The sequence below is a fragment of the Euprymna scolopes genome, chromosome 32, assembly GCF_053919585.1.
Source record: "Euprymna scolopes isolate OS-2025 chromosome 32, ASM5391958v1, whole genome shotgun sequence".
Lineage (NCBI taxonomy): Eukaryota > Metazoa > Mollusca > Cephalopoda > Sepiida > Sepiolidae > Euprymna > Euprymna scolopes.
In genome coordinates, this window is record NC_136513.1 from 93,714,351 (window position 1) to 93,730,818 (window position 16,468).

The window sequence follows — 16,468 nt, forward strand, 5'->3', positions numbered from 1 at the left end:
CTTTGTTTGAAATTACACAATTGGGTCGGACGACACACTAAAGTTGCACCAAAAATTGTAAGCTTGTAAAATTACATATTGTAAAAAATTGTATAATCTTTCAAATTCTTGGTCCAAATGGGTTAAATTATACTGTGCAACTTTAAACTAACACTATATTTATTCATAAACTCAACATACACATGAATTATTGATCACAACAAGTACAATTATTTATTCTACTTTTATTTCATTCAAAAATACATTAAACTACGACATGTCTTTTAAGAAATTCTTGTATAATGAAAAAAATTAACTTCTTTAATGTCGATATTATACTTATTATATAAAAATCATGAATAATAATTTCATAAAGAGATTTATATTTCTAATTTACATAAGCACAGATACATATAAATTAGATACACATGCTGAAAAAAAAAGTCACATTTTTTCTGAATGATCAGAGCGATCGATGTTAAGAAACATTAGACTGACTACATCAACAGAGTAAAAAGCCACAAAAAAAAAAAAAAAAAAAAAAAATGCATAAATTACTTAAAGGTAGGGTGACTTGCTCAATTAATTATCAATTAGGGCTAATAAATATTTTTCAAACATAACTCAATCCCAAACTAAAGTATATTTTAGAATGCATTTTGTGTTATTGAAGTATATAGAAGAGACAGTGCTTCTATAATATGGAACACAGGTAAAAAAAAAAAATAAATAAATAAATAAAAATCATATTTCAGACAAAAACTTTTTGATATACTTATGTATCATGCGAAAATAAGTATGCTCGCCAAAAAATAGAAAAAATTAAAAGTCAATTTTTATATTTTGCCGATCCACCATCTTGGTTAAATGATAGACCGACTTATCTCCCCCTGATTTACAGGATTTCCACTCGTATCAATGGTGGAGGAAAATACAAAAAAACGGATTTATACGTTTAATCAAAATTTTACTCAATAATTTTCCATAATTTTTGGTGTAGATCCCTATTTTTACCTGATACATAAGTATATCAAAGTATTTAAGGGGACGGAGAGGGAGGGGGTCATTTGTAGAAATGCGATTTTTGCCTGTGTCACCAAAAAGACTTAGGGGAAATAAATGTCGATTAATTCACATTTATTTGTATTATTTAGATTCTTCAGACAACTGTTCTCATCTTGAGTTATTTTCATAACGTTTCAACTTTTTTTTAGATGTATCTTGTCAAATTCAGCAATCTTTCTGTCAAACTCAATAATTTGCAGGGGACATTTTATTTAATCCACTTTCCGTCAGATGGTTAAAAGTAATTCATAATTGTATTTTGAATGCTGCCCATACTGAAAATTGAACCTTCAACCCCCAGAAGAGTAACTTTTATAATTGAATTATTACAAACTACTCTATCCACTGTGCCATGAATCCTTTCGGACAATTCTAGTATGTAAACTTATATTGTTTTTTAAGTATACAATCTTACAACTTACACATCAATTATTATTACTACATATTTCACAGACACATTTTTTTTTTTTCGAAATTCTATGCAGATTCTAAAGTCTAACAAGATACATTTGAAGAAGATCAGCACTTACATCGACTGAAACGTTGTGAAAATCACACTCAAGATGAGAACAGTAGTTCGAAGAATCCAAATGACATGGATAATCAATCCTCATCTCAAAAAAATTCAGAAACATAATTCACATTTAGTATAATAGATTAAAACCTCCAATAAAACATTGAAATACTGAAATGTTTTTATAGCAAAAATATTACATTTATATAATAATGCCAAACAATTTTGCAAAATTATTTTTCAGTGATTTTTAATACATGTCATGCCACTTCATGGTCGTATGTAAAGATGAAATGTTTCGACTTATTTTAAAATGAATTGTACCAAAACAAAATGGTCATTCCATCGATTAAAACAATTTTAAATAAGATTTTTAAAATTTTATTTTTATTGAATTGAAGAATATTTAGCTGACAAGAAGATAAAGAATAATTGTTTTAAAAAAAACATTGAGTTGATACAATTTTAAATAAAGAAAAATAAAATTCATTAATTTATGATTTAGCTGATAATCATTTTTATGAAAAAAGTCACTTTTTTATTGTTAATAGTATTCACCTTGACAGACTATTATTATTTCAAAATGAATATTATTGTATTATTTGAAATATTTGGACTACTGTTCTCATCCTGAGTGACATTTGTACAATGTTCCAGCCGATGTAACTTCTGATCTTTGTGTGTATTTTGTTGAACTTGGGAATCTGCACAAAATTTGGAACAGAATACTTTATTTTATCAACAGAGGTAGGATATTCTCGTTCTGTCAGCTATGAACGAGTTTAAAGTAATTTGCAATTGCATACAAAACATCACCCACACTAAAGATTGAACCTTCAACCTCCAGAAGAGTGTCACTTACAAATGAATTTTACCTTGTACTTTATTCATTATGCCACAGGTACTTGAAATTCAATGCAGATTCCTGACTTCGACAAGAGATATTTGAAAAAGATCAGATTAAAATCGACCAAAATTTTGTGAAAATAAGACTCGAAATGAGAACAGTAGTTTGAATCATCCAAATAATCCAATTATCAATCATCATCTCAAAACATCAGAAACGTAAAATAAAAAAATATCATTAACAGTGAATTATATAGATTGATGAAGAAATCAGCATGGAATTTCTATGTTTTCAATAATCTTGCTGCGGTGAAATAATTTTTTTATTGAAACTGTATAAACTTTTATAATTTTACATTTTTACATTAAATTGGGATTTAAAACAAAAATAATAAATGCCATAAATTGTGGAGAATTTGTGTAGAAAACTAAGGAAATTTACCTCTCGAAGTTCTCGAATTTGTTCTCCAAGTCCACCAATTTGATTATAACTGACTTCTCCCGGATCCTCAACGGACATATTATAAACCAAGGGATCAACTTCTCGTGGAAGGTATCTGCAAATTTCAATTAGAAAAATGAGTGCTTATTTTGAATTATACCTGATTAAAAAAACATATACAGAAAAATCTTTATGGCGTATGTACTTATCATGGAATGAAGATGTCATATTCCAAAAATTACATAAATAGATCAAGTAGGTTTTTTATTTTATTTTAATTAAGAAAATCAAATTTCAAGATTTTTAGTGATTAAAAAGTTGTTATATAAAAGTGAAAGTGTGTGTGTGTGTGTACTTTTTTTGTATGTCCGGCAAAGGCTTCTTTTGGAGGGCTCGGAGGGAGGGGGGGCTACCATTTCTTACAACTTTTTATATACTCCCTAGATTATAATATCTCTGATTTAAAAAAGGAGGTTGTGTCTATCTTTTATTTGAGCGACTTTTATGTTACAAAAATTTGCGCTATTTCTTCCTCTCACGTGTTTGTTCGTGTTTTTTGTATATAAAAGTGAAACTACAGAAGCAAAGTCATGTTCTCGGCCTTTCGTGCCATGACGTCCAGAAAGCAATGAGCTTTGATCAATCTGGGGGAAAACCCCTCATATCAGACAATTGCTATTCATTTGGACACTCCCTTTTTTATGGGGAGCTGGTTTTCCCCAACATCTTGGGGAAACAAACAAATACGCAGAAAGCTTCAAGCTTAACTGGCCCTGCATGATTTAATTTCTCTATGGCGTGATGTTTGAGCTAGAAAAGCAGACGTTCTTTTATGCAACTGCATTTTTTAATCGTTTAATTTGAACATTTTCACTTCCTCTGCCCTCTTAGCGTAGCGGTAACATGTCACTTTTTTTTTTGCGACTTCACCTCAAGGCTTCGGGTTCGAGCCTACCTGCCTACCAAAACTTTTTTTTTCCCAACACACACACCAACAAACACCAAGGCAACGCCAGGCACCCCCGCTAGTTTTTAAGAAAAGCAAAATCTCTGTAGTAAAATTGACTTGTTATCCTTGAATTTTGGCAAAATTTAAAACAATATGGTTCATCTCGGCTTACTCTGCCTCCTTCATAAAATTTAATTTTCTTGATTAAAAATACTTGATCAATGTATGTGATTTTTAGAATATGACAATTTTGTTCTGTGATGAGTACATACAACGAAGATTGTATTTTTGATTTTTTAAAATTAAGTGTAATCTCTATATAAATAAAATGAACTCATTTTTTCCCCCGTCTCATTTTGACATTAATAGGATTAAAAATCAAGATATTTCATGCAAATATAATATGCACAAACGGCAGAACAATATCTGAGGTGTGTTATAGGCTTATTATTTCTCAAATTCCTTGATAATCTTAGATTTCTATACTTTTTCTGCTGAGAAGTCACGGCCAAAATTGGTTAAGATCAATGGAAGTGGTAAAATATTTTCTCTCTAATAAATTCCTCCTCCCCCTGCCACCACTTAACACCATTTGGGGATCGTTCACAAGGAACAGTTGAGAAGAGAACACCGGGTTGGCTTCGTAGTTCTTTCATGTGAAGTTATTTAAAATCACTAAACTAAGCTGCAGTGCTCTGTGGCGTAGTGGTTAGCGTGCTGGACAATTCACATTATATTTTCACGTTCGCGCCGACCTACCGTAGTCGTTTTTTTTTGTTTTGTTTTTTTCCTAAACAACTGGAATGGACTTTTCTTGGTGGTCGAACTGTTAACGTTGCAGATGTTTTTTTTTTTGTTTTTTTTTTCACACTTTATTTTCCTACTTTTACTCATGACTCCGGGTTTGATCCTTCCTACTTACCTACCATAACATTTTTTAAAACTCCCCCCACCCCATCCCGGAAACAAACACTCGGGCAACGCCGGGTACCCCCGCTAGTTTTAAATAAGCACTAAAAATGTTCATCTGTCAAGTGTCTACAAGTGAAATGCTTGAGGTCAACAAAATACAAAACTGTAGCTAGGAATTACGTTACTTAGATTTTCTTAAAGTCTCCATTGTTTCTGGGTTTATTCTTGCAAAACCAATTTCTCATTTTGGTTTGTTGGTTTTTATTGTGGATCATTGCAGCATGTTCTTAAGAATAAAATCAAATTCTTTCCCCAAAAATACTTTGTGTCAGAATTATTTTAAAATGGCTGCTATTCATATAGATGTTCAATAAGGGAGAGGGAGGGAGTCAGGAGAGGAAGCCTAAAAGCTGAAGTCAAGAATTCCGTCTATCTTGCTCATATGCATTCATTTGATCTCTGTCCACTTGTTCTGTTAAAAAATATATTTTATATGATGATCTGTTCTGCTTGTGAAGTGATAAAACTTCTCAAATGCATTTGTGAAGTTAGGTTGTATAAGGATGTTAACTTTGGTCAAAATTGGACTACTCCTTCTTTAATCATATTTTTTTTTATTTTTATCGAAGGCATTCCGAAGCCTATTTAAGAAACATCCCAGACACATGAAGTACATTTGTGTGAAATTTCAAATAAATCAGCCCAGCCGTTTTGGAGTCCATAGGGACAAACTGACATACACACACAAAGTGCCTTTTATATATTTAAGTAGAGATATTAGAAATAACTATTTTTTTCATAATGTAAAACAGACGATTGCAAAACTAACACTTCAAATTAGATGACAATATAGATTTTAAAAATCAAAACTAAAACTTGGATGAAAGACGTTATCTTGAGGAGATTTTTTGCGCAGAAGAAATTAAATAAAACTTTTGACTTTACCGCATGATGGTAAGTGTTGTCATATCAAGCGCCACTCGAGTACCAGGTCTCAACTTGGTTTTATCAAGCTGCCGTCGGCATCCAACCACATATCTTGGGCCATTTGTGGCTTTCACAATAACTAAACAAAATAAAAAAGAATTTTGAGATAACATTAAAAGACGACTGCACAAATCATAAGTCCGTTAAATCGGTATACATACACCAAATGTGAAGCAAAGAAATGTGTGGGATGAGCCAAAACAAAGAATTACAGCGAGATCTTTGTGAATTTGAAAACACGCGAATGCAAACATGATCTTTGTCTCCTTAAGGCATACTACCAGATATCGCAGGATATTGAGCGACTCTTTGGCATAAGACGACAAGTGTGCCAGGCTAATTAGTATTGATCATTGTTGCGGCATTCATCCCGGGTTGATTGAGCCAGCTCTTTCTAACAATTTCACCACGTCCCAAACACTGGCTGACTACATACACCAATTCAAGGCTGCTTCAGTAATGAGTGCAAGCCATTTGCGGTTTCAGAGACGGACCCTGTAAAAGTGAGGGCCCAGAATTAGTTCAGCATTCTGCTTCACTGTTTTGAGCCAGGTTTTCAGTTGGTCGTCGCAACGTTTCTTCCAGCCTGGTAGTGGTGCTGGGTTGATGACATCATGGATGAAGTCACCAGTGACAGGTTAACCAGTGACAGGTTAATTGTTGACAAGAACAAGGGTGTTGGTCGCTAGCATCAGTATTTTAAAAAGATCAACAAAAGAATTTCCTCTCCGGAAAGCCAATTTTCACTGCCAACCCTGTCTGGTGTGATGTACACCTGATCACTACAGCTGAAATCTCTTTGGCATTGCAAGCAATGCAGTCATGCAAGGTAACAGGTCTTGATGACATTAGAATCAAGGTGTGATGTTCCCAACTCTGGGATCCTTCTGTATGGCTAATGCAACTGTTCAACCAAATGATCATAAAAAAAGATCCTAGTTGATTGGAAGCGCAATGTCACAGTGCCAATCTTTAAGAGGAAACGCAGTGTCACTGAATACAGCAAATACAGATCAGTTCGACTTCCTTCACACATCATGAAAATTTTTTAGTGATTCATTGACCGCAGAATATGGACGATTTTCATGGTGACAAAAAATCAGTGCAGTTTTGTTAAGCGCAGCACCACAGGTGTCAGCCATGCAGAGAGGCAGTTTTTATCCCAACCCAAGTGCATGTTTTTTGAAAAACTGACCTTGTGCCTAACTATCCCCTTGAGCAGACAAATAAATAGAAACAGAAATATCAGATTCAAAAAGAAAAATAACTTACATTTTTCTTCAGTTAACTGTTTGAGAACTTCTCCAACAATCTAAAAATTAAAAGAAAAAAAAGCGAGGTAAATAGGCAGCAACAATACCTAAGATTACGTAATTGTGTTTATCAAATATGAACTTTTTTTTTTTTTTTTTTTTACAAAGTCATCACCACTTATCAAGGCCAAGAAGTCACTCGAGGATAAGGGCTAAAGAGTGTACAGTAGACAATTGGACAATATAGTAATCATTAGTAATGGAAATTCGGTAAATTTGTTAACTTATATGGAACGGCTCATCAAAAACTTGTTTACGTTAGACTTGAAGACAACCATATTGTAGTCAGCTGGAAAGCAGGAAAACGGAAGACAATTCCATAGGTGTGCAGTTCTAAGAAAGAAGCTTTGTTCATGGAATCTACGTTTAGGTTTAGGCACAGATAAAGAGTGGGAAAAATTATTGATAGTGTTTTCTGCTAGACGGGTGTTTCTTGTGAAAGTTTGGCGAGGGTGGACCACAGATCGGAGCTCAGTCGAGCACTTGCGATGAAAATAACGATAAAGCAGAGACAAACTCGCAACATCTCTTCTGTGAGGAAGAGGTCGCAGGGAAGAGAAAAGGACATCTCCTACAAGGCTACAAAGTCTATTTTGAACTCTATCAAGGCAGGATAAGTCTTTTCTAGCAGCTCCTGCCCAAATGTGGCAACAGTACTTCATCCTTGGACGTACTTGGCTCACATATAGATAGAGAATTGCATCAGCAGTGAGATATCTACTGGATCAATAGAAGGATGACACCATTTTTTCCAGCGGCCTTGGCAACAGATTTAATGTATATGTTCCATTTCATTTCAGAATTTATTTAATTACGTTCTCTACTTTTTTAGAGCTTACGGTTCACGTGGATTCAGAAATCCAGAAAGAAATGCAAATTCTTAACACTTTCTCTAATGACAAGATTCATTCAACAGAAATCAGAAACAATAGGCAGGCTGCAACAATACACAAGATAATATAATTGTATTTATCGAATAAAAAAAATCTTAATCCTTTCAAAATTTACCTAATTATGTTCTCTACCTTTTTAGAGTTTCTAGCAAGTTCACACTGATCCAAAATCTTAGAAAGAAATGCAAATTTTTAACTCTTTCTCCAGTCATGAAATTGATTCAACACAAGTCAATCGGAAACATTCACGAAAGTTTCTTTTTTTAATAGGTTAAAATAGTTTGCTTAAAGCATTATTTAATGTGTATATGAGAAGAAATTTAATTTCATAGAAGGCAGAACAATGCAAAGGTGTGACAGATAAACTGACACAACATAAGATATAATGGTGGAGTCATCTATAAAGTTTTACTTTTATTGATTCAATTCATGTGTATATGTATAAACATACGTATATGCAGGGTTTTTTGGGGTTTTTTGTACAATATTATACATGTAGGATGTTTTTACTAGCATCACATGTTTAGGTAGTGTGTTCGTGATGTTATATTTCGGGATGCCTTCCTTTCGTCAGGTGTGTTATAAGCTTCATGGAAGGTTTTATCATAGATGGAGCAGGTCCGCAGCAATTGAAAATTAATTTTTTTAATCTGCTTCAAATGCATAATTTATTAATATCGGACATTTATTACTCAATATTATTTGCAATTTTTTTATATTAATATTAACCGTAATTATCTTTGTTTTTAGCCTTTGTTTTTTTTGCTTTGTTTTTTCTTCGTGTGGTTCTCCTAGGATCGTCTTTTATATTTTTTACTATTCTTATTTTTTTGTACTAACAAGTCAGTGCTTATCAAGACCCAAGAGCCACTTGAGGATATAAGAATTAATGAATTTATGTGGTTGATGATGAAACAACACCTTGACGATTGGTAATGAGGGTTGAGACTGTGTAGAATTTGATTATCTAAGAGGGCAGATAAACTAGAATTTGTTAACATTGGACTTGAAAACAACCACGTAATCAGCTGGGAATTATATCATTATGGTAGTATGTTCCACAGATGGGTAGTTTTTGGAAACAAACTTTGTTCATGGAAGTTCCATTTAGTTTTAAGTATACAAAAAAAAAAAGAAAAGACAGTGGTTGTAGCTAGATGTTTTACAGGGAGGAGATCTAAAGACTGGAGTTCATTTGTGCATCTACCGTAAAAAAAAACAATAGAGGCAGAAAAGAGTACTCTGTGAGGCACTTCCTCAATATGGACTGGAGCATCTTCCACTAGTCTTTCCCTCTTAGACATTGTCCAAAATAGAGTCTCAAATTTAATATGTCCCGCACTATTGACAAAACTCCAGCTCAGACAAGTAGTGAAGCCACTTCATTTAAGGAAATAACAATAACAAAAGGTGAATATAGCAAGGATAGGAGACCCCCTTAGTTTTGAAAAGACCAATTCTATAGTAAAGGGCAAAACAATAAGTAGAGAGTTCCACATTTCTGCGATTCTTGGAAAGAAAATACAATAGAAATCTGTATTACAATGAGATATCAGAATATTGCTAGGGACCACTAGACTAACGCGTCAAACAAGCCAAAACAAAGGAAGCAGGAATAGATCAAACAATTTTGAAGAACGCAATATGTATTAATATAAGAGATTAAGACAAGCAGTATAACGTCAGTGAAAGATGTTGCGGTGAAGAAGAAAGGGTAGGGCTCAATAAAATAACATACGTTTTTGCTTCAAGAACTCTCAAGTAGGGCAAAGATTCACTAGCACACATAGGACAAAATTACTCTTTACATAGTCTGATAATATGTTGTTTTTTTTGTTTTTTTTTACAAGTACTTTGATGCAATGTGCTTTAATAAACTCGCAGCACTTGTGCCCCTCAACATACACCCAATAAGCAGCAAAACCCCACCCCTATACTGTTGATGTATCTAGATGCCAGAAAGCCTTCAATTCTAATAGTTTCTTTCCATAGACTGCTGGAATTTACTATTCCCACCCTGTTTCCTGCTTCCCTGACTGTATTAACATGCAGAAGTTTAAATGTAATGTGAACAATCTAGCAGCTTAACTCCACTCAATCCTCTGCTAGACATGATCCCAAATAATAACCCTTGACATCCAAGTGGCAATATGCCTTGAGGTGAAAATAAATAATTCAAAAATAAATAAATAAAAAATACCAGACAAGTCAAGAATTGCGTTAAAAGCAAGATACTTTCCGAAGCAATAGAAAGATCCAGCCATCTTTACAGCAACCTCAGCAGCAGATGTAAATCTCCCATTTCACGTCTGGAGTAAAAGTTAGTCTGAGAAGCTTATCGAAGCAGGGGACTTATACAAAGTTAGAACAATTCATTTCAATTAGATGATTAAAATTAGGATTAGAGCATTGAAGGGAAACAATGAAAGGAGAGATTAAAAAATAATCAGCCACGAAGAATATTTACAATAGAATTGCAAAACAAAATTCTTTTTCATGCCTTTCAACTTTTACCTATCTATTCTACTTGTTCCTTCTTTAGTTAATCCTTATGTTAAGCTACTATGAATTGGGGATCATGCCTACAGGAACAATCTAAGTAGTGAGTTGAGCAGCAAGATGTTTGTTAACTTTGAATTTCTTCATCTTAATACAGCAGGAAACAGGAAGAGATTTACAAAGTGTAGCAGTTCAAAGCAAGAAACTTTAAGGGTAAAAGGCTCTATGGCATCCAAGAACCTCTACAGTAAAAACACAAAATTATGCTACTTATCAGATTAGTTAGGGTTATTTACGTCGAAGGAACACCAACGCTATAACTTCATCATAACACATTCCATTAAAGTACTTGTAAAACAAGCAGAGATGCATATTGTAGCAATGGGATAGGGGTTAAAGCTTGCAGAGGCAATTAGATTGGAGACTTTTTTCTTAAAGAACATGGTTTCTTCGAAACCAGTGAAAAGGTTGAAAGGTTTTGGGGGGGGGAAAAAAAAAATCATAGAGGATCTTTTTTGGCGTGCAAGACAAGAGACGGGCATTTTGTGATAATGTTTCACAAAATCAAATATTTACCTGGCCAACACTTTGCAGAGCTTTCAAATCATTTTCGGATTTTTCATATTGTTTTGTCAGCTCTTTCAATTCTTCTCTTGCTGGAAACAAAAATGTTTGTTTTTTTAATAAACAGAATGAATAAAATTAAATGGAAAATCAATTTCTATTTTGGATAAAAAAAATCATTAAAAAAAAAAAAAATTTGAAAGAAATAAATCTGCTGATATAATGGATATCAGCACATCTGTGCCCTTCTTCCTTACTAGATTATGATTGGCTGATAAAGCCATAAATACCGACTGGTGGAGCCACCTGGGTCGGACGTTGAAATGTACACCACAAACCTCACGCTAATAATACCACTCGTTCAATGAGGTAACCCACCAGATAATTGCACAAAACTGTAGCAAAAGCCACTCAGTGAATATATCCTTTTCTCAGCACATATCTGTACATATTGTTAAATTTATGTGAGTACCTTAACTAGTATATATACAAGTTAAAATATATTTTGAAATGTAGATCTAGCTTGATTCGTGCACAGCATATATCTTAGATAGGAGAGTTCATGTTAAGGTTATGAGGTGTTCAATTTTGGTTTAAGACATGTTTTAGGATGGGTTAACTTATAATTCTAAATATATTTATACTACCTAAAGTACCTATCTATGGGAGGTAATTCAAGAACCTAGATTGAATTAATTTGATAAGCATGGGATGGTTTTGATTGCAGCTATGAAATTGTAAGCAATATAGCAACACACATGCAAGAAAAGAAGGCAGGAGTTCACAGGTAAATAATTTCATAGGGTGTCATGAAACCCTTTAATATGTAACAATATTAACACTTAAAATAGATAATTCCTCTATATTTGATTTTTTTTTTTAAGTGCCTATTCTCAACTATGGACTATTTTTTCCTATTTATTTATTAGGAGGCCACCTAGCATGGCCTAGTTGTAAAATACGCTTAAATATGATATTTTAATTTATCGCAGATTCCGTATTATTATAGAGCCAATTCTAATACTTACTATATTGTACCAAATATATAGTAGTGATTTCAAGTTTTAAAAAACATACGACTTGCGTGCCATCAGCTAGAATTGGAACCAAAATATTTAGTGCTCCAGTATCATTCATTACCATCCAAGTCCATATATATATATATATATATATATATATATATATTGTGCCAGTTGGCACAGTTTAATATTCAAATTTAAAATCGTTAAATACAATTTAGGCGCGCAGTGCAATTGATTGTTTCAGCGCGTTAAAAAAATGAAAAATGACACTCACGCAAATTCCGGCGTGACCTTTATATACCAAAGGTGCGGACCTAGTTGAAAGCACCCCATGTGATGTCTTCCGTCCAATGGAATTCCTCCTAGGACATATTTTAAAACTGATTTTCTAGAGCTCGTTTGGAGCCGATCAAATCATATATAAACATGCACAGACACAAAATCTATCTCTTTAGTCTCTTAGCTTTTCGAGCATTCTTTCGTCTCTTTAAACTCTTCCGACTCATTCAACGCTTTCTCATTAGGACTTGCCACGCGTGCAAACATCAATTATTTCATTTCCACTGCTCCGCGCATTAATACTCTCTTTTAACAGACGAACATTAATATTGTCTCTGTTACATATTTGAACATTCAAAGAACACAAAAAAAAGAGACTCTCCATCTTTCATATGAACTCAAAAAAAAAAAAGAACTCTGAAATATTGAGAACTATGTTTTGCTTGTTATTGTTTGTTATTTCTATTCTGGAAATAAACCTCCGTTTGTGTTGCACATAAGATTTCTTATTTTTATTTTTATTATTTGTGGAGGAAGTCAGTTCCCAAAAAAAGGCCAGGCGACCCCCACAATATATAACTTGAAAAATAATGCTGTTAAAAGGTATACATGTATATTTGCACTTGCATAGAAGTAACATGTTTAGTCAACTTATGCCTGCCAAGTTCTACGTGTTTTTCAATTTTGATCCCTTAGCAGCTATTTTTACTGGTTAAAAACTGAATCACATTTGTTCTATGAGTCCAAAATGCCCTATAGATATCAAGTTTCAAGTCTGTAAACCCAAAACTGACAGTAGTTTGGTAGAGACCTTTCCACAGACAGACATGGTCATTTTTATATATATACTAGCAGGCCATTCAGCATTGTCTAGTCATAAAATATGTATAAATATATTTTACTTTATTCAGATTTTCTATTTATTATTATAGAGCAAATTCTCTATTGATTATTATATCGTACTCAATATATATTGTAATGATTTTAAAAGTTTTAAAATTAAAAAAATGACTTTGGTGTCATCAGCTGGAATCAAAACCAAAACGTTCAGTGCTCCAACTTTAGTTGTTATTTAGTGCTTCAACCATCATCTAAGTTACCACAATGAATATAAAAGGCTAAAAATTAAGCAACTTAAGGCTAAAAATTAAGCAACTTAAGGCTAAAAACGTGTATGCATGCTCTTAAGTTGTTCAATTTACTCTTGCCAGGGTCAACTGTTATTTTTTTTTCACTTTTGACTCTTTTGCAGCTACTTTTAGAAGCTAAAAACCAAATTGAAAGTGTTCCCAGGATCCAAATACCCTACATATCAAATTTCAAATCTATAGATCAAATATTCAGAGGAGTTTGGTAGCAAATTTCCGCATACACACCAGCACAGTCATTTAATGTTATATATATATATATATATATATATATATATATATATATATATATATATATTCATGTGCTAGAACGTTTTCATCCTAAATTCTACACAATTATGCAGAATGTAGAAACTGCATAAATAGAATTCAGCATAATAGTGAAATGAAACCAATCATTTAATAAGAAACCATAAAAATGAATGTAATTAATGAACACTCGTTTTTTCTAAGGTATATGTAAATTAGTTAATCTTCATGTAGTTGCTCACATGTAGATGACTGAGTATATCAAGTTTGTTTTAATAATTTTCAAATAAAAAAGTAGGCTTTTAATATCAATGTTAAAGCAAGAAAAAAACTCAACTTTATGTAGATTTATTAAAAATTATAGCAATTCTTTTTAAAATAAATATTCTGTCTTCTTACCAGTGTGACCTGTATTTATGTTATAGTACTAAGTTAACTTGGATAATATACAACTGGACTTCATTTTTATTTTTGTGGAAAACGTATGAATATCGATGAAAATTATATTTATTTCACCTAACTCACAATAATCAAAACATTCGACAAAGATATGTTCTCTTGCCCAAGCTTTTTGATTACACCATCGACTGATCAAATTGAACACATTGGCTAACTTTCATGGTGTAACACCAAGTCATGATCGACAAATACAGGATCTCATTTACAAAGGGTGTGCAATAAGTAATGCCCCTGACCCACTTCCCATAGCAGTAGAGCAACAAAACTTGGCACAGTTATTAGTCTTTCTCTACATAGGAACCACCCAGAGTTATGCATTTCTTCCATCGGTTGATGCAGCTCTGGAGACCGTTTTTGTAGAACACCCCAGGTTAGTCCTTCAACCATGACGTGACTTCAGAAATCAAGGCTGCATCATCTGAGAAACGCTTTCCTTTCAAAAACAACTTCATGGCTGGGAAGAGGTGAAAGTCAGAGGGTGCAAGGTCAGGAGAGTAAGGAGGATGGGGAAGGATTTCTTAACCACACCCCCGTGATTCTGATCTGGCGACATGTGAGTTGTGTACCAGAGCGTTGTCCTGCAAGAGGAGGGTACCTTTGCTGATCTTGCCCCTCCTCTTGATTTTGATAGCTTCTCTTAATTTCCTCAAAAGTGAAGCATAATAGGCTCCTGTAATTGTGGTACCCTTTGCCAGGAAATCTGTCATCACTACTCCGTCCTGGTCCCAGAAGACTGTGAGCATGACCTTGCTAGCGGAGGGCTGCACCCTTGCCTTCTTTGGAGACGGTGAGTCCAAGTGCTTCCACTGAATTGACTGGGCTTTGATCTCTGGATCATAATGATGGACCCAGGTTTCATCCTGTGTAATCAGTCTTTTGAAAAACTTCGACTCATCTTCTTGGCACATCTCCAAATTCATCCTCGAGCACTCGACGCGTTCTCGCTTCTGGAATGATGTGAGCAACCTGGGAATCCATCTGGCAGACACCTTATGCATATGCAAATGGTCATGAATGATAGTTTCCACAGACCCTGTACTAATCTTGACATCTTGTGCTATTTGGCGAATAGTAATGTGCCGATCTTCCAAAATGGCAGCCTCAACTTGACGGGCAAATGCCTCATCAATGGCAGAAGGGGCGGGGGGGGGGGAACAGGTCTGGGAGCTGTTTCCACAGACTTCCGGCCATGTTTGAATTCACGATGCCAGCGTTTTACAAGATCATATGATGAGGCATTATCACCATAAGTTTCTTTCATTTCATCAAACGTCTCCTGTGGTGTACGTCCTTTCAAATACAAAAACCGGATCACTGTTCGACATTCAATAGGCTCCATTTCACCCCTGACTCAGTTCAAACACCTGTAAAACAGAAACCACAATTAGTTCAGAGCTGTAATTTACAACATAACCCGTAGACATATAAATCATTGCACATGCACAATTTCAGCTAGATCCGACAACTGGAAGTTGGTCATGGGCATTACTTATTGCACGCCCTTCGTACACTGATAATATTGCCATATTGGGTGAAACCTTTGCTATAATTCAATTGGCCATTTATAAGTTGCAATCTTATGTTTCAAAGATTGGCATGAAGATAAATGCCAATAAAACAAAATTACTAACAGCAAATACACTTTCAATGAAAAACAACCAGCCGTCCTCGATAAAGAAACCCTAGAAGACCTTGATCTGTTCAAATATCTTGGCTCCATTATCATCGCAACAGGTCAAAGGGAGAAAGACATCTGCAACTGCATCAGCTTCGATTGCGGTTTTGGCCTAGAAAAGAAATAAGACTGAACACTAAAGTTAGGATCTACCAGGCCAGTGTCTGCACCATTCTTTATGGCTGCGAGATTTGGCCTATATGGACAAGTGACCTAGACAAACTGAAGGTATTTAACCATTACTGGCTATACTGCATCCTCTATGTCTGCTGACAACAGTTTATCTCCAACACTATGGTTTGTGCTAACTGCAAGAGGCACTTCGTCAAATCTCTCCTTGCCAAACACCTTTGTTGCTTCAGCCACACACTTCAACACCCAGGTGACTTCATCCGTGAACTCATCGATCCAACACCACCACCAGGCTGAAAGAAACATTGTGGTGACCAACTCAACATCTGGACCTGGCTCAGAACAGTGAAGCAGAATGCTGAACTGATTCTGGGCCCTCATCCAAGAATAGCTTATACTCATAAAAGAAGCGGTCTTGGATTGCCATGCTTGGTCAACCAGTGTTCGGGATGTGGTAAACTTGTTGAAAAGAGCCGATCCAACCGATCCAGGGTGAATGTCACAACCATTACCATGACTAATAATCAAAGAATTTTTCAAT

General features: G+C 34.4%; 1 protein-coding gene across 1 annotated transcript in view; it reads right to left on the reverse strand.

The window, feature by feature from the left end:
• The window catches only part of LOC145256501 (26S proteasome regulatory subunit 10B), a 34,154-nt gene that overhangs the window by 15,072 nt on the left and 2,614 nt on the right, over window positions 1-16,468 (reverse strand). Inside the window, exons 2-5 of the mRNA XM_080115466.1 lie at window positions 10,976-11,055; window positions 6,967-7,006; window positions 5,653-5,773; window positions 2,847-2,961 (exon numbers count right to left, since the gene is read on the reverse strand). Of these exons, the coding sequence (XP_079971592.1) occupies window positions 2,847-2,961; window positions 5,653-5,773; window positions 6,967-7,006; window positions 10,976-11,055 (356 nt within the window). The remainder of the gene's footprint in view (window positions 1-2,846; window positions 2,962-5,652; window positions 5,774-6,966; window positions 7,007-10,975; window positions 11,056-16,468) is intronic.